This window comes from Tiliqua scincoides, chromosome 1, assembly GCF_035046505.1.
Source record: "Tiliqua scincoides isolate rTilSci1 chromosome 1, rTilSci1.hap2, whole genome shotgun sequence".
In the NCBI taxonomy this organism is placed as follows: domain Eukaryota; kingdom Metazoa; phylum Chordata; class Lepidosauria; order Squamata; family Scincidae; genus Tiliqua; species Tiliqua scincoides.
Window position 1 is genome coordinate 79,107,874 of NC_089821.1, and position 25,251 is coordinate 79,133,124.

Genomic DNA, 25,251 nt, shown 5'->3' on the forward strand with positions numbered 1-25,251 from the left:
TCAGATTGTTCAGCGACTAAAATGAAGAATTGTCAGTTAGTAAGACAGGTGAATTCATCTCCATAGGCAAAAAAAGGTCACTTGAAACATGATTGTCATAAGGACTTTTATGTGCATTGAAAATTTTAGCTCTGTCAGTTAGAAATTGATTCCACCCAAATTCAAGTTCTTGTTGGTTCCATTGTAAAGAACAACTTTATTTCTTAGGCTAGTACTTGTATGTTTAATAAGTTGTCATTGTCTGTAGAGTTGTTGGAAAAGCAGACTAGGAAACCTGCCAAAAAGGAGTGAGGGATGATCTTCTCTGACACAGTAAGCAGCCTTTGCACCGCCTTGCAGCCTTCGATGTCAGTGTCTTGAGTTCACCGCTAACATCAGTGTGGCACTCTGGTGCAATAAATCCTCACATTTAAAAGTCTCTTCTTATCTCATTCTTATATGCCAGTACATATTTTAGTACTTGGCATGAAGTCTTCTGAAGCAGAATACATTAGTCTTGATAAGTTGCTAAAGGTCAGATTCTTCTTTTAGGTTCAGTGTCTTTTCCTGAAGCACTTTTGTTAATAGAATATTGTTACCTTTAGAGGAGACAGTCTCTTAGGGCACCGTGTTATGAAGTACCTGTGTAAAACTTCAACTTCCCTGCAGAATTTGACTGTGACCCTTAGACCTTGTATTTGAGCAATCTGCTGGACTTTTTTTTCTTTTTTTTTAAATAACTGGCCTGTTGGGATTTCTGCCTTTGTCAGGTTATTTGAGCACATTATGGAGACAACACAAATGTATACTGGCAGACTATCTGTGCTCAGTATTTAGCATACGTACTTTGTTAACGTTATATCTATTACAGCACCTTTCTTTATATCAATCGCTGTACTTTCATTTCCATGTGCCTTTCTATAGCAGGTCTGTAATTATTTTGGGATTGTTTACTTGCCAATTAATACTACCTGTGGGTAATAATTTATGCTTTAGTCTTGCATTCACATGAAATAAGCTTTTAAAGATGAATGCAAGCCACTATTGAGGTGCTAATTTATAGGGCTTCATTCTGTCTTTATTCCTGAATGTAGGGATGCAATATAATGATGACCTCTGTGCTCCTAAGTAATTGGGAGAAATGGCACATTTAAATGGATTTGGTGAACTTATTCTTTTTCTGTGTTAATTAAAAGTTTCAGGGTGTAGTGTGTACCTGAAATGAAGTATGGAAGTTCAAATGGAGGGCAGTGCTCAATGACACTTAGGCCTTAGGGAGGGAATGTGAGATAGCTACTTAAGAAGTCTGGGCTGTTGCAGCATTAATGCCCAAGCAGTTCTGCATTGACATCAGAGGTCACAGGGGGCATTAGCTGTGTACGACAAAAACAGTTTGTCAGTGTGTCCAAGTATCTTTCTTAGTAATTACGGTTGAATATTTTACACTTGCAAGGCAGTTTGAAGTTCATTAAGTGATTCTAAGCACTCCAATAAATGGATACCCATGAATGATAATGCTGTATACTAGAGATTCTCAAACTTCTCTGGAGTATAACTCCTGTGGTAAGTCTTTGCAGAGGAAGGGGGCGAAAGCAGCAATGTGATCGTCAGGATTGCATTGCTAATGGGGGCGAAGGGAGTGTTTTTACTTACTGAGTGCGGCTGCAAGCTGCAGGAGTTGTGGGGAGTCCCGCACAGCCCCCTGCAGGCCTCCCCAAGTCCTAGAATGTTGAAAAAACTATCAGAAGCCACTTCTGATTTTGTGATCACAAACCGGAGGTTGTTTGCGATCACTTTTTTCCTACTTTCTGAGACTTGGGGAGCCTTGCGCAGGGCTGCTTTGAACTCCCTGCAACTCCCGCAGCTTGCAGCAGCCTTCAATAAATAATTCCCTCCCCATTAGCAAAGTGATCCTGGGGATCACGTTGCTACCTCTTCCCTTTCCCCACCTCTTAAGGGGGCAGAGGTCAGGGCTCTCAGGCTGGGGCATCACAATGCCCCAGTTTAAGAACCACTGCAGTATGGTAAAGGGACCAAGAGTGACGCAGTAACGTCCAAACCTGTTTCGAAGTTGTACTTCAGCTGTTTGCCTGACCAGCTGAAAGGATGAGATAGATAGAAATAAACCAAAGCTGTATGTTAGAACTTCTATAAATAAAAACACCCCTGCAGTGCTGATTCCTCTGCCTCCTTCTACATACTTGAGTGATTTCTCTTTATTTTTTGTTTGGAGTGTATTATTATTATTACAACCATATTTATAAACTTTTTTCAGTAAAAAAGTTCACAAAGCAGCTTATAGACAGAATCAAATAATTAAATGTCTCCCTGTCCCAAAAGGGCTCACAGTCTAAAAAGATGCAGATGAACACCAGCAAACAGTCACTAGGAAAGACACTGTGCCAAGGGTGAAGAGGGACAGTTACTCTTCCCCTACTAAATGTAAGAGGAGCATCACAAGTAAGTGTGGGTTATCCATCCCCATACATCCATCACTTTCACTGCCCAGAACATGCAAATATGTGCAACGAGATTGTAACAGTGAAACTATTGCTTATACATACAGCTTTACCAATACTTCATGGATTATAGCAACATAACAATTTACTGAATCTGTCAGTGCTTATTTTAAGCAGCTAGTAGGTGATCATTTTTTTCCAGAAGGGAAGAGACTTGAATAGTTCAAGATGAGACCTTGAGTTGCCCTTCCAGTCAAGCGTACCAATTAGCCAAGGAAAGATCAAAATAGTCATTTCTAAAGCTGCACTGAATATTGTCCTGTTTTGATTTTCAAGTCTGAAGTAGTACTTTCAGGGAGGAGAAAATATTTTCTCCAAAGACTTCCTTAATTGAGAGATTGATCATCTCATTTAATTCTTGTTCATTTCTGATTGTTTTCCCCATCTACTGCTGTTTGAGTACCATTTTTAAAATAATAATAACAATAACAATACAGGTATTTATATACCGCCCTTCTTGGTCGTCAGATTTCTCCTCAGACTTTAATTCAAGGCGGTTTACATAGGCAGGCTGTTCTAAATCCCCATAGGGATTTTTACAATTGAAGGAAGGTTCTATCTTTCAAGAACCACAACATTTCAGATCGATCTTTCTGATCCGGTATCACATTCTGGCCTCCAGCTTCCTCCCATGCAAGCTGACAAGCAGCTCCTTCATCTCTCACATGGAAGGCAGCTGCTTCTTCGCTCACGCCAAAGAGCAGGTGGAATAACTCAGCTCGGCTTGTCAGCTTCTTCAAGGTCTCGCCATTCACGGTGCTGGTGGCCTAGAACTGGCGACCTTCGGATGTTATCTTCCGGCAAACAGAGGCTCTACCCTCTAGACCAGACCTCCTGCCCATTTTTTTCTTGGTTTGGCATGCTTTCTCTTTTCCAGAGTGGTCTTAGCCAATTGAGAGTTGTGTTATAAATGGGACATAATTGCAGTACTATATAACCATTTTGTTAGCTACATGCTAATAGCATTGAGGGCAAGCGAAACCAGTTCCAACGGAAGATCATGCTTTCTGATTTCATCATGTGGAGTTCCTAGTCACTCAGGGAGCGTAGTATCAATGTGGCGTCATCCTATTAACTGTGTAGTCAATTTGATACTGTGTTCACATTATTGAGGGCAAATGGCACCAGTTCAGATCAAGGGCAGTGCTTCCTGACTATCTGAAGCATTCTGGGCCCAAACCTAATACCCACCACTGTATGCCACTATATCCCGTACAGCCATGCCAATGAAGCACATGTTGCATGCTAAGGGGTGGGTGACCAGAAGGTGGGTTACCTATTGGTATTGGGTGGGTTACCTATTACCCCTTAATAGGCCTTCTGGTGGCCTTCGGGTTGTCTTGAACTTATGCCAGCTATGTATCTTACCACTGGCTATAGAGTTATGGTTTTCACAGTGCTGTCTGCAGTTTTTTAGGACCTTCTTATGTCTTCCAGTCACGCTACCCTTCAGCTAATTGGTTGCATCCTGATGGAGACAGGTTGTCTTCTTCTTCTGTGATTCTTCCCTTGTTATTCCTTCCTTTTGGGGAGACATTAATAAATTTTTCACCTGGTAGCAGCTGCAGTCAGCTGGCCATAGGCAGGAAGCTGACATGTGCACCTCAGTCTTGCTCCCTGAGGTCATGTGAATTGACTGATAGCCATGAATCATCTCTGCAGGGTAACAGCCAAGCCAAAATTGTGCTGACTTCTAGATAGTCATTTAAATTTCACTCCATTTTTGGCATACTTGTCTTGCTACTTTTTCTATTTTTTAATTTACAATGTTTTGATTAGTATTTGTTTTTATTCTATATTTTGTTGTAGAACTGTTTTTTACTGTGTTGTGAGACACCTTGGGTGCCTTGTTGGAGACTTAGAGGTAGTGTATTAATCCATAGTTTGATGAATAATTAACTTTTTCCTAGACATATCTTTTATTTCACATGTGCTCCATTCTGTCATTAACTGTATCTTGTTTTATGTTTGGGGAAGTGTTTCAAAGATTGCATTGTTGATCTTTGTTTGCTTTTGTGGTGCGTACCAAGCAAATGAAATTTGTTCTCTAACTGCAAGCAGCATTCATGATTTTTTCATGTGGATAAGAATTTGATCAATGTGTATAGAAATTTTAAGAAAAATATTTTTATACAAGTTCACTAAGCTGATGAACAGACCTCATGGAGGAAATGCTTTTGGTTTGTATGTGATCCCATAAGTTAGTTATGGGAAAACCTGGAATGGTATAATTACACTTGTCTGGTTTTTAAAGAAATTGTTTAAACTTTTCTACTTTCCTGCTCACTTTTACAATGGTGTATCTTCATCCAGGCTAAAACAGCAGGATTCCAAAATATTAAATATTATTGAGTGCCAGTAGGATCTGACATTGCATTTTCTATGGTCAGTTAAAATGGAAAACAGATTACAGGTTGAGCCTCATTATTTGCATGGGTTCTGTTCCAGGCACTCACATGGATGGCAAAAATAGCACTATAGCAAATCAATTTAAAAAACAGTCTCTTTGCTCCAGTGATTTAAAAACAGTTTTGTTGACCTTTTTGATGTAAGATAAGAGTCATTAAGAAGACAATCCATCAATCAGTCCTCCTCCAAGCGCTTACAAAGGCACTTCACTCAGTCCCTCCCTTCACCAATGCAAAGTGATCACCTTTCTTTCACATGCTCAGGGGGAAGGGCGGGTTCGCCTGAAGAGAGAAGCATTGATGGATTGTTAGCCAGCTGCCCCCCCCTCTCATTAAGGAGGCTATTGTTAAAGGACTGTTCAGTTTTTAAAACTGATTTTAAAGGGATGCATTTTTCCCCTTCTCCAGGGATCAGCACATTCATTCTCATTTACGGTGGCAGCTCATGTTGAGTCAAATCCGTGTATAAAAAATTTGTGTAAAATAAGGCTGGACCTGTATAGTACTAATACTGGGATTTTGGCCATTGGAAATTACTGTGAAGGGCACACTGCAAAGCCTTATTCTTTATACTATGTTGGGTTTCTCAGTGATTATTTGCTATCCTTTATCCACCACTATGTGGAAAATTAAAACAAGATAATTTGTTGTGCTTTCAGCCCTGGATGTTTTTCAGGTTATTACTTAGAAGCTTCTCCAGTTCCTAACTGTCTCTTGTGCAAGCACTTCCAAGGAGGGGGAGATGCACTTTAAACTGAGATAACTATATGGCAAAATGATACTGGAAACCAGCCCTGTAATATGGGGACATCATAGAAAAGGACATCATAGAAAAGGCAGAAACCAAGATGTTTCTCAGTTACATATGTTTCATTGAGCTGCTAGGATTTCCTCAATTTCCTACCTCTGTCTCCTAAGAACTACTCTGATATTCCTTTTGCCTGCCATAACTGTGTTTTAAGAACTGACACAAAACTCTTTCCTCCTACTAGAGGAATGACTATTTGGAATAACCATTGCAGCATTTTCAAACTTTTTCATCTCATGGTGATGGAAGGTGACAGAATAGACAGAATAACCAGGGTGACAGCAACCTGGGTAATATACCATTTGTGAAAAAGCTTAAAAGCCACACTGCTAAAGCAAAAGCATAGAAAAGTAAAAAGACGTCATCTAAAAGAAAAATTGTTAGTCTCACAGAAGCTGCTCACAGAAGCTGTTTAGGCCACAGAGTGTAAACACTCTGGAATGTAGGAAGAGATAACGAAGCTAGGCAACGAAGAGATAGGCCTCATCTTGGCAGGCAATGAAGAGATAGGCTTCATCTTGGTAGAAGTACACACGTCTTAACAAGGACATTCACTCTACCTGTATTTACTTATAACTTATATTGTAAATTCATGCTTTCAGAGCAAAAGGCACATATAGGCAAGAGCTAGGACAAAATAGTCTTTGCCCTAAATTGTAATTCACCTATGGGGACATATTAGCCATAGAAGTAGTTCTTAAGGAACCAAAAGGTTGCTTGATTTTAAAAAAGTCTTAAGAGACACTTAAGAAAAAACAAGAAGCTTTTAGTTTTGCAGAGAGGCTCCAGAGGTTTTCATTGTTGATATTGGCACAGGGGAAAGGTATGCCGATAATATAATGGTACCAGGCAAAAGCACATTGTATCATCACTTTTAATGAGGAGACCTGTCAAATTAATTTTAATTGGATTGATAGATGTGAATAAGGTTCAACACTGGGTAAATGGTATTGTAGCACCCCCTACTGGTTTTTGGAAACTTTGTAATTCAATACAGTGATGCCTTGCAAGACGAATGCCTCGCGCAACGAAAAACTTGCAAGACGAAAGCGTTTTGCGATTTTTTTTGGTGACTCGCAAGACGAATTTTTCTATGGCCGTGCTTCGCAAGACAAATTTTTTTGCATTTTTCTTTTGTTTTGGTTTGTTTTAAATCGTGCTTCGCAAGATGAAATTTTTGTAATACGAAACGACTCACGGAACGAATTAATTTCGTCTTGCGAGGCATCACTGTATGTTTAAATTCCTAATTTTACCTTTTATGGAAACCTGTAACCTGAAACACACCTATCAGGTTTCTCTAAGGTTATCTATAGCCTATTAGGAGTTTGCCCTATCTATGATGCAGATTTTCAGCCAATAGGAAGTCTAGATTTTCAGACAAAGAACCGAGAATTGTATAAATGTTCTGGAAACTCCCAAAACCAGGCTCTCATGCATTGAGACATTAGTAAAATTACTGATATGTCATCAGACAAGGAAATGAAATTCAAATTAGATGGGTGATATAGCTTGCTGTGCAAACTGCATTGTTTAAGAGAGAGAAACAAACTTCGTTCTCTTTAACAAAGAGAAAGCAGCAAGAAACCTTTGGTTTTTAAAACACCAGGATATAATCCTGGTTTCCATCTGAAACAAAGTACAAGGCTACAATTCAGTGCACCATTACTTAAGAACAGCACCCATGGAAAGCAATGGGTCCACTTCTGAATAAATTGGGTTGCAACTATGTATAGCTGCACTTGCTCACTCTCACTCCTTGTTGCTTATCTCTCCGCTGTAAATTGAATTGCGCACTCCCAGTTATGTGTTATAAGTTATATGTAGAGCCTCTGGCTTAACACACCAGGCACCTTGAAGAAGGATTTGATTAATGGTTCTACTCTTATGTTGTTTACAGTGCACTTACTCTGATGGTGTTTACAAAAAGGTTGTGAAGAACAAACTTTAAAATGAATAAAAATATGTCTTATGATTTTTTACTATATTTTTAATAAATTAGAGACTGTACAGTTCTTGGGTAACAATTACTGGTAGGTTAATTTTCAGGATCTGGTGGATAAAATCAGACAAAATTATAGTCAGACACCCCTCTAAGTTTAACTCACCAACTTATCCGAGGGTCATAGGAAATTCCCTGATTTTTGACTCAAAAACGTGTCCTCGACTTACCTGTGAGATCGATTGCCTGCAGTAGATCATGATTAAGATGAAATCAAGCTAACATTGTCCATAGTTTGTGGTGCAGGTATAATGCTATACTGTAGTTAAGCAAATAAGTGGAAGGAGGAGGAAATTCAAACTAGCAAGGGAAGGTGGTAGAGGGATTGGGGTAGCATATCTACATCTTCATACCATACCTGTTGTCAGTGGTGTAGCTAAGGGGGTGCAGGGGGTAGCAGTTGCACCGGGCATCAAGCTTTAGGGGAGCAACAAGCTGAACTTGACACTAGTGACCAAAATTGTGAAAATCTTGGTATGTATGAATAATACCATCATGTTATACATCGTTAGAAAGGTAATTTAATGCTGAATGCAATGAAACAACCTGCATTGGAATATATGTATTCTATCAGAAGATATGGCTGATTAACTAGAAAATGAAAAGCCTTATGGAACAAAAAGTGGATTTTCTTAACTCAAAACTGACCTGTGAGACTGATTGTTCTGAGAGTCAATGACATATTATCATGTTGCAGCATGAAACCAATAAGGTGATAATATGAGTCAGTTCACTTCTCCATATATCATAATATAGTTACCCCTGCTAACTGTGTAAAAAGGCACATTTTCCAAGTGGTGCCCCTCTTATATTTAGCAGAGGGAGAATAACCATCCCTCTTCACTCCAGCACAGTGTCTTGAACCAATCAGGGGCACACTTATTTATTTACTTAATTAATTTTGATTTTGTCTGGCGGGTGGGCTACAAATCTTCTTTGACCCCAGGTAGCAGATAGATGCCTTAGTTATGCCATTGACTGGGGGGAGGCAGCAGAGCAAGTGGGTGGCAAGCTGCTGGGGGGAGGAGGCAGGTTTCCCTCCAATTTTCACCTTTAAAAAAGCTCGGGCATGACGTCACTTCCGGTTGTGCCATCACTTCCGGGGCAACATTTTGAGCTTGGCACTGGGCTACACGATCATTAGCTACGCCACTGCCTGTTGTACAAATATCATGTGTTGATGTGTCTATCAATTGCATTATTAATAAAGTTCTAATGAGTTACATTAATTACCTTAATTAATTAATTAATTACATTAATACGCAAATTACTGATATGTCTTCAGACAAGGAAATGAAATTCAAATTCAAATTTAGGGTGATAAAGCTTTCTGTGCAAACTGCTGTTACAGAGATTTTTCAGTTTCATACAAATTCTGATCCAATAATGGAACCTGTTGTGTTCTGCCTCAGTATGAGTTCTGTGGAACTGCAAACTTCTATTTGTGCAGCAATGAAAGTCAATCCTCTATGAGTATAAAATAATGTTGTTATTGTATTTTTCTTTTGTGGTTCACCACTTTGGTTCTCTTTTGTGTGAGATAAAGGCAGGATATAAATGGTTTTTTAAAAATAAATATACTAAAAGATGGGCAATGTCATTCCAGTTATTGATCTTCATATCCATTTAAATTATTTTCTTAGAAAATCTTGTGTTTTTTTTCTTTTCTTTATATATACTGAAGTGATTCTCACCTACCTACTTCTATTTATTGCTTCTAGCACTGAAATTTAATCAAATACCAAACCACAAAATAGAGAACTGAAACCATGATTGCTTTTTATTTAAGGGGGATTATACAACACTTGCAACTCATACCAGTGTGACTGATAGGAAAAAAACAGGCCTGTGGGACGTATTTGCTAAGCTTCAAATCATGAGGAGGGGGACTTGTAAAATCGATTGATGTTTTGGCAATAGATTGGCTTATATGGCTTCAGTTGGAAGAGCCTGTTGACTTTCTGACACACAGTTTCCTTCCAACTTTCCCTGAACTGTGTTGAACTTAACTTGGAGTGATTTCTCTGCTTCTTTTATTCTGATGCTGTAATTGGAGAACTTACAAGGAAAGAAAAAATGCTTTGTAAACTCCTGGTTTATTTTTGACTTGTTACCAGCCCACCCCACCATCCCCAAAACAACCTGTCATAAAGGGTAACATAGTCTGTCCTATTTCAAACCCATGCCATTTATATCATCTTCCTAGCAATCTTCTCTGGTTTTTTTGTCTCTAGACACACACTCTTCTATAAAGAAATGTGCCTCTCTCCTTTGGAAAATAATCCTATCACATAAATGATCTGATAAATAGCTATTTGTGCCTTATCTCCTAAGCCTTTGCTATCTATTTTTCATGACTCATATATCAGCAAATGGGAGATTTTTCAGTCCTCCACTTCCAAACATAGATATAGAAGAGAATGTTTTCTAGCATACTTAGATTTCATAGAAAGCTTGAGATACCCTGGAGGGAAAAGATGCCATTAATCTCTGGGCTGATGCATATGTTTATTCCTGAGGTGGTAACGTCTATGCATGGGTTTGTGCAGCTGTGAAACTTCCCATCTCCTAATAGCAGTTAACAGACCACAACCAGATTGAGAATTACGTGGCTACCAATTTGACTATGGTTTATGGTTAACTAGAATTTGGGACAGAGAGGAGAGAGCTGGAGGAAAAGAAACCATAAATCCATATCTCTCTACCTTAACCATAATTAAGGGATTTGCTTATCCGAGGGAACAAGAGTGTAACTCATATGGCTCCATCCACTGCCAGTTTTCGGATATATGCAGCCATTTGCTGTGTCTGCAACCATTCCGAAGCTCTCCACAGCCATCCTGAAGCTATTTGCAGTTGCCATTTTGAAGTTATCCATGGCCAGGCTAAAGCTATTTGCTGCATGCGAACCCATCCTGAAGCTATCCATCCCATTCTGAACACTATCCGCTGCTGGAGTTCCTGACCACATTAGCCACCTCTCTCCCTGAACCCACTGATCCCATAGGATCAATGATTCAGTATCTGCTGGGTTTTCCAGCAATCTAATCCCAGCAGATAACGAGAATTGACTCTATTATATCTGCCTTTGCTCATGATGCCTCCTTCATCTCATTTTTGTGTGAGGAATGCTGTGTCTGAAATTGCCACAGTGTGACAATCTTCAAAGTTGCCAAATCACAGAGTTTTGAAGTGCTTCTCCCTGACTCCCTTCGGAGTGGTTTAAAATAAAAGGTTTCCCACATGGAAAAGATATAGTAAAGCTACCATGTGCTATTTTTTCCACCCTAGAAATACACTTATGAATCAACACTAGGGCCTTTCTCAGAAGAGGTCCTGTTTTAATAATAAGAAGAAGAAATAACTAGGTATGGTCATCGGATTACTCCTCTGACTTTATTCAAGGCGGTTTACTTAGGCAGGTGTTTCTAAATCCCTCAAGGGGATTTTTACAATCATGGAAGTTTTCTCTTTCAAGAACCAACAACATTTCAGAATGGATCTTCCTGGTTTGGTCTCACTTCTAGCCTGCAGTTCTCCCATGCAGGCTGACAAGCAGCTCCATCTCTCACATGGAGGCAGCCAAGACGCTTCTTGCTCACACCAAGAGCAGGTGGAATCACTCAGCTTGGTTTGTCAGCTGCTTCAAGGTCTCGCCATTCTCAGCAGATCAGGGAGCTGGTGGTGTCCTTGAACTGGCGACCTTCTGATGTTATCTTCGGGATAATGGAGGCTCTACCCTCTAGAGCAGACCTCCTGCCTTTTTTTATGTCTTAGGAAAGATCATTCTTTCTATTTGCTGGGCCTCTTGAGAGCCCATTAGAACGGGTATAAGATATTCAGTTTTCTCTGAGACCAGACTATTTGTAAGAAGCCAAAGAATTTCTACTTTCATTCCTTCCTCAGCCCCACAACAGACTTCCAAACTACTGCAGCACAAGCAAATACCTTTCTAGCTACAATGGACCCCAGAGTCCAACTAGCCTTCAGGAAGAAAACGGGTTTAAATTATCATTACTTTGTTAACTCTAATATCAAACTTGGGTGATCCAGTATCCACATGGCTAGGTCTTTTGTCTCATGTAGTAGAGAGGTGTGTGTTTGGTTTTTTTAAACAAGTGTGGTACATACTCTTGAGAAATTGCTCAGTTTTAGTACTTCCAATTCTGTAATCATGAATTCCCCTTTTAGTTCATTTGGGATCCTTGTTTATGGCCAAGGCCGTTCTCCCCTCCCCTTTGAGTTGAACCAGTACCAATGCAATATCATCATAGTATCAACCTGTGCTGGATTTTGTGGGCTTTGAACTTCAAAAATCTTTATAGTTTGTTTTTCTTGCAATATGAAAGCCAGAATTAATTCTGACCTTTTGGAGTTAAAGTGCAAAAAAAGGTTAATTTATATTTCATTCCTAATTTAGCACAGTAATTGACTGTTTAAAGCACAATAGCTTTTGTTTGTGCTAAATTCAAAGAGAAGGAAGTTTGTTTTCTTTAAAATGTCATTTTAAAATTTGCTGCACTACAAGGAACTAGTTAAAATTTCACACTTACTAGATCACTAAAACCACAGTGCAGCGTATTCTTTATTGCCAGGTTTAAAGCAGAGAGACGTGCTTAAGGGTATGAAATAATTAAATTAGACCCATTTCACACAATCTCTTTGCCTGTTTCTCATCTCCTCACCTTAACCCCCCCCCCCCAATAACGTGGTAATTCCATTTTGGGGGCAATCTGTGTGACATGGTGGTTGGGATGTGCATTATTTTCAATGTGATAAAAAGCCTACAGAAATGAATTGTCAACTTGGTAATTATTTTAATTGAACTGTAAGGAGATGTTTTGGGGGCTGGCTGAGTGAGAGCAGGATAAACCAGAAATTTTCCATCTTGGATTCTGATCCAAGATGGAGAAGAATTAGAGGCTTGTAATACTCACCTTTTCTTTGAGGTTAATTTTATGGGCCCCTAAACTTGTATCTAAATCCCAAATGAATGAGTTTTGCTGGCATTTTAAATTAATGGGCCAGGTTACATATGACGCTCAAGTGAGTTTCTAAAGTGAGTTTCTAGCGAGTTTCTTGAGCAGGTTCAGTGTTTAGGTTTAGTGTTTAGGCCTTGTTATTACTGGTGGGCTATCCAGATCAGAGGGCAGGCTTCAGCAGAAAAATTATTTCTCGTGCACATGGCTGCAAAGGTAAGGAAGAAGCTGCTACTCAGGATGCTAGAAAGTCAAAGACGAGCTGACGTGTCTCCTGACAAAGATTTCAATCAGTAGCTATCCTTTTAGGTAACTATGAGGTCCTGGACTAGGATCAAGGGCAGATGAGTACGCATTTGAAATTAGTATGTTGCATTGCCTCAAGTAAACAAGTACGTCCCGCACATGAATGTATTGTTGGAGAAAGCCTGACTGCATCAAATGTTGCAAAATTGTGAATGTCTGAAGTGTAACTTTAGCATTAATGTTTGTCTTCATTATCACCATTATAGTAGACTACATTATACTTAGTCTAACTTCTTTGTGCCTTTGTTTTGGTTGCAGCCACACTGTATGCATCCTGCATTTTGTTGGGTGTCTTCTTGAACAGCAGTGTACCCATATTCTTTGAACTTTTTGTGGAAACGGTCTACCCTGTTCCCGAAGGCATTACCTGTGGCGTGGTCACCTTTCTAAGCAACATGTTCATGGGAGTCCTTTTATTTTTTCTCACTTTCTACCATGAAGGTAAGGACCGTTTAGCTGCTTGCTAAGTGTAAACTTACTAGAACAATGCACTCTCGGGGGGGGGGGGGCTCTCAATTTTTGGTTTCTGTGGGAAGAGGAACTGCATGCAGGTCTTCTGTTTCTACTAATGATGTGTATAAATCCTCACAGCTTTATAGGCTAATAGGCTTCCTAAGTGTAAGTCTTTTATATGCATGCCAGTCACAGAATGAAATCCTCACGTAGAAGCTTTGCTTCAAAGTCAGCTCAGCAGGATGCCTTTGAGATAAACACTGTGCCTGGGTTTGTGCAGAGAGCGTCGTAATGTTATGACCATTAATAACATTTGTAGCAAGGCAGGCTAAAACAACAATAAGACTAATCCAATCTCATGCTTCAGGATCTAATCCGATTGCCTGTGGGGGCAGGAAAAAACCTATGTGTTTTTACTTACCAGTGATGTCTTTTTAACCACCTTGCCATGCTCAAAATCAGGGCAAGGTACAAGACAGAATAATTTCCTGTACCCTGTTTCAGGGGAAAATGCTAAAATGTGTGGGGTTAACCTGCGAATTCTGCATTACTTTAGTGATTGTGAACTTGAAACTAGGTACCATTAGCTATTTCAGTTTGTTTTAGCATATCCTTGACTGAGATGCTTGTTTTCTGTTGTATGGCATCATTTCACATTGATGATCCCCCCTCCAAAAAAGAATGTAACTTTTTAGTAAATGCCACAATAATATATTATTTGAAAATGTCCAACATTAGTTTTCAGTACAATCTGTTGTCAATAAGAAGCAATACAAGTGAAGAGAAAAATACAACCCTTTCCCCAGCCCTGCTGCTTTTAATCATGGAAGAGGTAGTGGACTTGCTTGGTAGTGGACTTGCCAGTGCCCTCATTCTCTTCAGTGAGGAGCCTTTCAAGTCCTGGGGCATAACAAATCCAGTTGTACCCAAAATGTGTCTTCATTTGTATTGGGGATATATCCTTAACAGCTAAGTGCACAGAGGTCAAAGGACATGTCTCCCCCCCCCACTTCCCAGTAGCCATTTGCAGCATGTGGGGTACTAAGCACCCCAAATTTCATTAGGGAATCTCCTAAACATGTTTGAGCCTTCATGTAATGACAGCTATTATTGGAGGATTGGAGTTGATGCTCCTTCCTGTTTTTATCCTTGTAATTTGATAATGGATGCCCTCTGCATTTGAATGACATGATTTGTTGGTACAGTCTAGTAAGAGCAGGGTAGTAAATCCCTTCCCTTTTGTTTTCAGCCCCAAAGCTATAAAGATAGAATTGAAAATAATTGTCATCTCAGGAGTCAAGACTGACATGAAGTTTCATTACACTATCTCCACTGTGTAGGTGATTACTCAGTATGTTTAGAGGTTCCCAGATCTGAATTGCATCTGAAACCTAATGTTTACAGATGAGATGACGAAATCCTTGCAAAGCAAATTGAAACATTTTCTTTAGGTGAGAGAGTGGCACCTGCCATTCAAGCAAGTTTACTTGCACTAAAGAGATTCTGTTTTTGCTTCATGGCCGTGAAAATCACTTTGAAATAAAACCCAAGGCTGTGGGCCCTATCCACACTTAGGAGTGCTGTATATCCAACTGAGTTCAGTGGGTCTCACTCCTCACAGACATGTATAGGGTTGAACTGAACATTTGTGCTTGTGATTGTGTGTCCTATTCAACATTAACACTTTATTTTGCTGTCGCCTCCTTCATGGTGGTTTGAAAACGTATCACTTGGTACTTACTGTCTGCTGCAACCTTCAGGTTGATTCCCCTTCTTCATAAAGGCTATGAAGGTATCAAAGTTTTCAAATTGTTGAGGAAAGTTCATTTGGGAACTTGTGGGGCTCTGGTGCCTTACTCTGTTCCAGAGGATTTTGATGCTGCAGCACCAGCTGTTAGGGCGATTCCAGTGCATCCAGCAATAATATCTTCTTCAACTTTATCATAGAATAATACACTTCTCTCAATATGCGTTGTCTCCTTGCATTTTGTTGCTTAAATAAAAGCCTTTTGTTGTATAATTTTGTTTGCTTCATGTAAATAATAATTGCTGTGTTAATTCCTGAGTACTGTACTAAAGACACAAAGTAGGGAAGACAATGAGTTTTCAACTTCTATTGGTGAAAACATCTATTGGTGAAAGTGCAAATTTATTTACGGAGGATTTCTTGAAGCCAGAAGGGTTGCTTTGGCTCCCATCAGTGTTGGCCTAATTGAGAATTATGGCTTTATGATGGTGCAATAGGGCAAGTTACATAGTTATCTAAGGTGAATCTTTGTTCTCTTGTCCCCTTTACTCAGAATTCTCTTGGTTCAACTGGTGCCTCCCAGGATCCTGTTTGCTCAGTCTTCTCCTCATCCTGTGCTTCCGGGAATCCTACGATAGACTTTATCTTGATGTCATTGTCTCCGTTTGATAGCACAAAACAAGAGCTCATGAAGAGGATAGAATTTTAAACTGTGCTCTGCATGGTTTTTTTGGAAATTGCACAGCTCAAAGGACATGGTTAGCAAGTGGCAACATTTTAACATGGCCGTTTTAACTGGATTACAAAGAGAGGTTTTTTTACGTACACTTCCTGATTTGTATTTTATTATCTAGATAACTATAATAAGTGTTGTACTTGAATGGGAATTAGATTATTTAAAAAAAAACAACACTCAGCTGCGTGTTAGGGAGAAACTCTAGTTTAAGAACTGTGATATTTTATTTAATAAGCTATTTAACTGGATGTACAAATTCTTGTGCCAATTCAAACCAATTACATGAAATATACAAATACAAAAGCAATATTTCTCTAGGTGTGAAGAAAGCACCCTATATATAGGATTAATATTAATATTAAATTTAATATTAATATTAGCAGCATGAGGAATCAAATGGAAATTCTGCTTAATCCTCAGATTTTCTTGCTTTCTACAAAACTAACATTCTGGTCCTCATGGTTGCTGTGGAGTAAAAAAAACTAGTTGTGGTGTGCTGGCAAAGATTCTAAGCATAGTTGTTGAGACTGAATAATGTATCCAGTGTTGGGTAGCAACCTCACATATACTTGCACAATTGCATGAGTGGCAGCTCCCTCCCAACCCCTTCCTTCCTGCTGAAGCCTTCCCAGATCTATTGCTGAAGGTCAGGGGACCCTTGGCAGTAGCATGGTAGATGGGGGAAGGGGAAAAATTGGAAGCTAGAAGCGGAACTGTGAGGAAAGTGCACCTCGGCTTTCAATTACAGGTGTACCCCCGTATCCGCAGAGGTTCTGTTCCAGAACCACCCGTGGTTAAGAGAAACCATGGATATGGGTGAACATCTCCCCTGCCATCCTCCGGAAGCGAGGGGAGCTCTGCTTCCTTTGCCGCCAAAGAGTCCTCCGAGCCTAACAGAGGCTGCAGACATCCATCCACAGCCTCTGCTGAGTTCAGACTGAGCCCTAGAGGCAAAAATAATAATAACTTACAGTTTTTTGTAAAACTGGAAGTGTAGTTTTTAATGCCTGTAATGCATTAGAAGACCCAGACAAGCCCAGGATGAGCCCCACGGACCCAATCCATGAATAACTGAATGTGTAGATACGGGATCTGTGGATAGGCCCCCCCCCATATTCTACCTCCCTTACCTCACCTCACATCGCATCTCATGCTGTTGCCAATGGTCCCCCAACCTTCAGGAGTTGTTGTTCAGAGCCTGAGGAATGCAGGGGTGGGTCAGAAAGATGGCTTCTGCTTGTCACCACCTTGTGACTGTGTCAGGTTGCTACCCTCTCAGCATAAGTGATTCATCTATCCAAAATCTGAATCATAGACGAGAATTCTTTTAACATAGAATTTTAAAACGCGTAACCATGTTTAAATATTGAATTCTTGTGTATGTCTTAGCATGCTCTTTGTACACTACATTCTATTTTTTAGTGAAGCCATTTTGATAGAAGACTGTGGTCTGTTTGCTTTGTAAATACCCTTAAAATCCTTCTGATTTTTCTATTCCTGACACACTTAAAGATGGCAATTTTAATTGCTTGACATGGCAATTGGTGCTATAATTTCAGCAATTATGTCCAAAATACTATTTAATTGCCATAGTGTAAGAAATAAAACAACATCTAAGTTGTCAAGGAATAGGAAGTCCTAGTATGTACAAATGACATTATGGGTCACTACCATACTCTTATCTTCAGTTAGTACTATTCTCTTCTGAGAATTCCTTGTTTTACCTCTTCCCACCCAAACAATGCAAACTCCCCGCCCCCAAGTATCATGCCTGTGTTCAGATTCGTTTACAATTTAAAGAGTGCCTGTAATGAGGGTTTAAAGACAACAGCAGTGAATTTAACTGTAGCACTTTTCAGGAGCTGTTGGTGATAAAATTAAGAAATAAATCCATTGGCTAGTCTTGTGTCTGTAACCTCCAAACGTTGGCATAACCTGGGAAGTGCAATACCAGTTGTACAGCACCTGCATAGGATATCACAAGGGATGTTCTTCATATCGGAAAGCGGTTCCACCTTGACAAAATTCACCTGGGCCTGGTCCTTGCAACAAATCTGAGGCAAGTAGTACCTTGCCAAATGCAAGGCATCTTGATCAGTGTGTAATTTGGAGAGTGGGAATTGTCAGTCCATGTTTACTAAATTATAGACACTTGGGTTCCCTTGGAAACACCAAGATTTCAAGTCACTTTAATTTGCTTTCTTAGAGCTCTGTTTCAATATTGATTAATTGTATTTCAGTGCTGTGTTCTCTTCACTTGTTATAACTGTACAAACGTGTATGTACATAACAAGGTTTTTATTGTCCTCCCTGTATAGAATATTGCTGCTCTGTTAGATACAGAGACAGAATTTTTTTGATGACATATTAATGCCATTGTTGATTAGAAACGTAGTCTCTGCAGGGGATGAAGTATATACAACTCTGCTGAGCATTAGGGGTCATACAGTGTTTTGTTTTGGGTGACGACCATTTTATCCAGGGACATTTGGCATATAATATTCTGCTTCTGAATTGAGAACTCTGAATTTTACCCTTTCAAGGGATTCTGTTCTTTTGCTCTTTATTCTTCTAACTGCTATAACTCTGGAATTAAGTGACACTGCTGATGCAGAGCTTTTTTCTGGCTAACCATTGATATTTTCTTCAGATTGGTGAAATACTACCTAAACATTAACTCGCTTATGAGCTTAAATAGAATTATCACTCAGTTTTTTGAGTTTCTTGTTACTGGTGCCATCTTGAAACTGTAGTAAATAATAGGATATAGTGGTTGATGGACTGAGCCTTAAGAGCATGTGAAAGATTAACGCCTTTTCCTCCGCACTATCTTTTCAATACAAAATATAAGAATTTTAGCTGGCAGGATAAAGTAATGCTAATTTTAGTTGAAACTCTCAAGAGCCTGACTGTATGTTCTGTACAGTGTTCTGCATAAAGCAGGTGGTCCCACTCAGCGCTCCTGCATAAGCAGGCTGTTAGTCATGAAGGCAACAAGGCACCTTCACTTCTCTGATCCCTGGTTGCTAAGGAACAACAGTGGGAGAGGCCTCACCTTCAAACCCTGATTGTCAGCATCTGATTGACCACTGCAAGAGGCAGGATGCTAAAATTAGATAGACCTTTTGTCTGGTTCAGTATGGCTCTTAGACCTGTATCTCCTAATTTTGCTATAGATTTGTCTCAGAAAGGGTACATGTGGCTGTTCACGGTGCAATCCCCTCGTTGGGCTGTAAGAAAAAATAACCGTTACTCACTTAGTACCTTTCCAGTGCCCAATTCCTTTGTCTCTTCAGAACTACAACTGAGATTTGGAAGGTTAGCAATTTCAAGTAGTACGTCCTGGTTCCAGTTGGATCTGCACTGAACTTCCGTATCATGCACATTTGGTTCCCAGCTGTTGTACTGTTTGCACATCAGAAGCTTGGGTCATCTCATAATAAGAATTTTCCTAATAAACATTTGTTTTCACCTTTAAGGTATTTCTAACTGCAGGTTTCAGGGAAAGGATCTTGTTATAGTAGGGAATCCTTATGCACTTTTAATGGGTTGATACATTTTCTAGTACACTAGAACTATCTAAGAATTTCATGTTATTAGTTAGTGCTGGTTCTCAAACTTTTAGCACTGGGACCCACTTTTTAGAATGCAAATCTTTGGGGATCCAGCGGAAGTGCTGTCATGACTGGAAGTGACATCATCAAGCAGGAAAAATCTTTATAAACCTAGGCTGCAATCTTACTTACACTTACCTAGGAATAAGTCCCATTGACTATCATTGTTAAAAGCATATTCATAGTAGCCTGTTAAAAGTGTAGATCTATAACATTTTCTCCAAATGCAGTCACATACCATTAAAAAAGGGACGACTCCTTCACGAATATTCTTGGCTTTTAGGTTTAATTTTGCAAAAAGCCTTCACAATGAGAACATTTGCCCCTGAAAATGTTGGGCTCACATCAGCTTCCACCCCAAACTTAAAGAAAAACTGCTGTGAGTGAGTGAGTGAGTGAGTGAGTGAGTGAGTGAGTGAGTGAGTGAGTGAGTGAGTGAGTGAGTGAGTGAGTGAGTGAGAGAGAGAGAGAGAGAGAGAGAGAGAGAGAGAGAGAGAGAGAGAGAGAGGATAAAAAGCTATGCCATTTATATGAGTTTTTGTGAACTTACTTCCCATCAAAATGTTGTGGTTTTGCATGAGTAATGCTTCTCACCACATAACATTAGATTTGTATATGATTATGTTCTCCAGTGTTCCCTCTAAGCCACACAGCCACTTGGCTGCATCACCTTTGTGCTGAGATCCATGCAGTGTGGAGCTTGGCAACTCAGGTGTTTGGTGATAATGTGAAGGTGTCATCACCAAATGACCAGAGGTGATGTCGTGATGTCGTGATGTTGTGCAGGTGTTAGGGGGTTCATGCACTGGCACAGAGCCTTTACAGGTAACACTGATGTCCTCCTGACCAATTTCAGGCCAGTTTTGTTAATGTTTGATTAATGAATGTTATGGTATTTAAGTGAACTTAAACTAGAGAAAGTCTTAAGACTGCCTTTTTGTGATCTGTGGGTTGATCAGTTGGTTTGTTGTTGGGACTTTAGCAAAAGGCAGTCTAAACAACTAGGGCATGGTTAAGGTATTGTTAAGCAATACCTTACGACTCCGTGCTCCTCCTGGGCAGGCATCCGAGCAGTGCAGAGATCCAATCCTGACTGGCATGGGCCTGTCCACCTGCGTTGTGGGATCACTGGCAGTGTTGAAGTGCCTTATGGTACTTTCATGACTGCTGTTGCCCGGGCAGTGTAGGAGCAAGTGGCACTGATCAGGCTCAGGATCAGGCTGTAAATCTGCTTAGTTTTGGTTTGGTTCTTCTTTTGTATATAGTCTGGTTGGTGGAAATAAAGGTGAAGATTTTGCCTTATTCCTCTTGGCACTTTAATACTAATTAAAAATAATAATAATAATAATGTAGTAGAAGATTAGGTTTATCAGATGCCATGCAAGTTAAACACCTTGGTAATTAGAGAGAGGTTTGAAGGCAACACAATAACCTTGGTTGTAGTGCTTCTTTTGTATCTGTATTCTGAAAAAGGTATCCTTAACCTGGTGGGTGAGAACTACAAAACATGAATAGTATTTGCTGATTCATTTCTCACGCTTATGCTTTGGCCTGTCATCTTCAAACTTTGCTTCATTGTCTGAAGACATGATGAGTGAGTTATAAAATCACTTGAGGCATAAGTGTATTAATTGCTTTCCAGGACAAGGGAGGTCATAATCTGTTTTCCATTTGTAATGTAATGCAGACATGAGTTTCTGCACAATGTTTGGTCAGCTAGCAAAATATACAGGTTGAGACTAATTATTTGCGTGTCTAAGTACTCATGTGGATAAAAAAACGCAAATCAATTTAAAAAACAAAGTTTCTTTGCTCCAGTGATTGAAAAACAGCCTTGCTGACCTTTTGACTCTAAGATAAGAGTCATTAAGAAGACAATCCATCAGCACTTCACTCAGCCTCTCCCTTCACCAATGCAAAATGATCACCTTTCTTTCAAATGCTGGGGGAAGGGAGGGATCCTTAGGAGAGAGGAGGATTGATGGATTGTTAGCCTGCTGCCCTCAAGGAGGCTGTTGTTAAAGGACTGTTCAGTTTTTAAAACTGATTTTAAAGGGATGCATTTTTTCCCCTTCTCCAGGGATCAGCACATTCCTTCTCATCTGCAGGGGCCATTCCTGTGAGTCAAATCAGTGTATAAAAAATCTGCGTATAAATAGACTGGACCTGTATCACAGAATAGATACTACATATTGGCATAACCTGAAGATCTCTTATATAGTTGTATGTGCTGTTGAATCCGTGGGGAATGTTCAGATCAGGGGTGTCAAACATAAGGCCTGGGGGCCGGATGCGGCCTGCGGAAGCTTTTTATCCGGCCCTCAGGCTCTCAGCTGCTGAGCAGTGCTGAGGTGTTACTGCTAAAAGGGTAGCCCCCACAAAAATTGGGCTCTCCCAAATCTTGAAGTACGATGAAGATTTGCATGTTTCATCTTCTGTTATTTGTAGTTAATGAATTCCTAAGTGAAAAAAGTACTTATTTTTGGTTATAAGTTGTTTAATGACATCACTTCCTGCCTAACGACATCGCTTCAGGCCCTCAGCAGGCATCATGAATGCCATTCGGCCCTTGGTGTGAAACACGTTTGACACCCCTGGTTTAGACGGTCTTAAGATTGAATGCATAATCCAAATGAGCTGGGGGGGGGAGCGAGGAGAGAGAGAATAAAGCAGAAAGCAAATATAGATATTAAGAAGAATGAATATACATCATTCATTTGTTCGTTAACCTAGAAAAGGCTTTGATAGCAGCAGATGTGATTTAACCATTAATCTACCATGTAATTATGTTAAGTAGTAAGTATACTGCTTTTCAACAAAAAGTTCACTAAGTTGTTTAGAGAGAAAATCAAATAATTAGTTTTCCTGGCTCAAAAAGGGTCACCATTGAAAAAGATGCTGAACACCCTCAAACTGTCACTAGAAAAAATGCTGTGTTGGGGTGAAGTTGCTCTCCCCCTGCTAAATATAAGATGAACATCACTTGAAAAAGTGCCTATTTGCCCAGTTAGTAGGGGTTTTTATACTGGGTAATATAAACTTTTCAAGCTGGGGGGGCAACAAAATGGGGGAAGAGGTTTGTGAGTATATACTGAGCTTACTTGTGCCTTTATTCTAGGCTGCAGTTATTTCCCAGCATTACAGTGAAAGTGGCATTGTTGGCTGTGTGTACAGTAAATGTATAGAAAAGTTCTTCTTTGCAAGGCCCATTAAAATTAATGAGAGCACAAGAACACATAGTATTTCAGATGAGCTTGTACAGGAGAGATTCTTGATGAACTCTACCCAATCAAACCATTGTTATCCAAGCACCCAGGTGATATGATACCTAATAAGCAAGGTTTTATTGTCTTTTTTTCTCTGCTATAGTAAAAATTAAATATTTATTTGGCCTCGTGGAAATAAATTAGAGATTTCCCCAGCGGTCCTAGGACTTCACTTTCCAAGAAACCATGGCTGGTTGGCTTAAGAATGAGGTTTACAATATTACTGTGTAGGAATAGGTGAAACACAAACTTCTCATTTCAGATACGACGACAAATTGTGGTTTAATGAACAAAGTATTTTGTGAAGCCAGACAAATTATGGGAGAGTGCTTGAGCTTGTCTTTCATGCACGTTCCAACAAACTGTGGTGTTTTGGACCAAAAAATGTGATGTCATTAATGAGTTGGGAGTATGGATCCTCTATTAGGGCATCCTAATAGAGTCAATAGCTTATCAGGAGACACTGAAGACCTGACCACTGCAATTCTTATGTTCTTGAGATCCAGCTGGCTTTGTCTACACATTTTAAATCATATATTCACAGCCATAATGGCCAAAAAGCGTTCTTTAAAGAAACTGGAGATTTAAAGGGGTTTAATTTGGTGACCAATGCCACGTTAATTGTTCCTATTGAACTGTGGCACACTCATGGCCCTGGGTTTTTTGGTTCCTAACATTTATCAGAGTCCTTTTTATCCTTCCAAAATTTTTCCAGTGCAGTGAAGACTAGTAGACTCAGATTTTTAGGAAGGAAAATGAAATTTCACAGTACCTTGCAGGTAGGAGCCATTAATTTTTTGATTTTTTTCCTCTGTAAACCGCTTTGTGAACTTTTAGTTAAAAAGTTATATAGGAAAAGGTATATAAATACTGTTAGAAATAATAATAATAGGAATCCAGAATGCAAATTGTCCTGACTAGTACTAATGATTATCTCATCTCTGAAAGAATTGCTGCAAGTCTCAAGTTTTCTAGTGGTTCATTGTTGTCCCGTGTCACCCCGAGCCCAAAATTTGCTTGTTCAACTTGAGATTTCACACTTTTTCTCCCCTTCGGAAATCACATAGCTCCTTGCTCTGAAAGATTAGGATCGATTAGCTAATGAAAATATTTTTAATAAACTATGTCATATTACAATGTTTATGCTTGCTGCCTTGAGTCACGGTGGCTTGTTAAGTTTCCTGTATCCATTTTGTTCCGTAGAACACCAGCAAAATGCTTCTTCTCTTTTTGTTGGCTCTGCTTTGGTGAATGTTAACAAAAAAATTCTTCCATTACTGATGTAGAATTTAGTTCTTCTAAATTTTCTAACCACTATTTCTCATTTCTGCAATTTCCTTTGAGTATAGCTCCTTATAAGCAAGCAGGTGTTCATTTGTCAGAATTCTGCATGTTCTGCTATGGGCCATGTCCATAAAGAGAGAGATGTTTTCTATGTTAGAAATTTTGATGTTTTAATTACATGAAAGAATTGGTTTTATCGAGGCCTAGTGGTTGCCGAACATGTTGAAAAACCCTGTTCCTCCTTGGTTGCAGCCAAAATGTTTTGTAAATTGAACCTGAAATTGTAAAAAAAAAAAAAAGAAAAGTAAAAAAGTTCAATTTCATTAGAGTTTGTAAAACATTTTACTTTTTTGTAATTTTGTAAAAACTTTAAAAAGATGGATTTTTATTTTAGGGCAAGTTCTACTTTTGTAAGTAATATGCTGGCATGGGGGATGGTCTGTCAGAAACTTGTTCTGTGAACACCTCATTTGAAATGAATTGGGCTCCTGGTTACACTCGACTTTCATTCAATTTTTATTAAGCTCCAACGGGACAGGTTTCTCATGGATTGTGCCTGTTGTGTCTTTTATTTTTTAATAAAAATTATTTAAAACCACTGTGTTTAAAACACCTGGAAATGTAAATGTCACCTATCACTTTGTAGTTCTCTTGAAACCAGAATCTTCTTTTAAGAATTGCGTTTTACTTTTGTGTAGTACCTGATACACATTAAAAAGATTAATCATGGCTTCTGACCAATCTCTTCTGTCGAGAGGCAAGTAATAGCTTAGAGTTTGGTAAGACATCGTTTCATGAGATATTTGACGGTGGATCTATTGGGGTGCATTGATGGTTGCTCTGCAGAATAATGGTGACGTCTTTGTATGAATGGTAAGCTTGTAAGTGAGCAGATCCAAAAAAAGGTCAGCTTCTAGGTCACCCTGCAAATAGTGAAGACACACCAACAAAGGGAAAAAATCTGCAGTTATTTCAACATGAAACTGGTGATGCTACTATTAATTCCCAGCTACCATTCACAGTACTTAATAAGTATTTTATATGTGATAAAACTGGACCCAGTTAAAGTCTTCTCTTAAAGTTTGATTTCTTGATTGGAGAATCAAAATCTGGGTAAGGTGGGAGAACTGGCTGGGAGCACCGTCTGATT

At 39.4% G+C, this 25,251-nt stretch overlaps 1 protein-coding gene across 1 annotated transcript in view; it reads left to right on the top strand.

Annotated features, from left to right (window-relative positions):
* The window catches only part of SLC49A4 (solute carrier family 49 member 4), an 84,906-nt gene extending 60,076 nt beyond the window's left edge, over positions 1 to 24,830 (top strand). The window contains exons 8-9 of the mRNA XM_066611770.1: positions 13,260 to 13,442; positions 15,755 to 24,830. Coding sequence (XP_066467867.1) covers positions 13,260 to 13,442; positions 15,755 to 15,870 — 299 coding nt within the window. The 3' untranslated portion in view covers positions 15,871 to 24,830. The remainder of the gene's footprint in view (positions 1 to 13,259; positions 13,443 to 15,754) is intronic.
* The last annotated feature ends 421 nt before the right edge of the window (positions 24,831 to 25,251 follow it).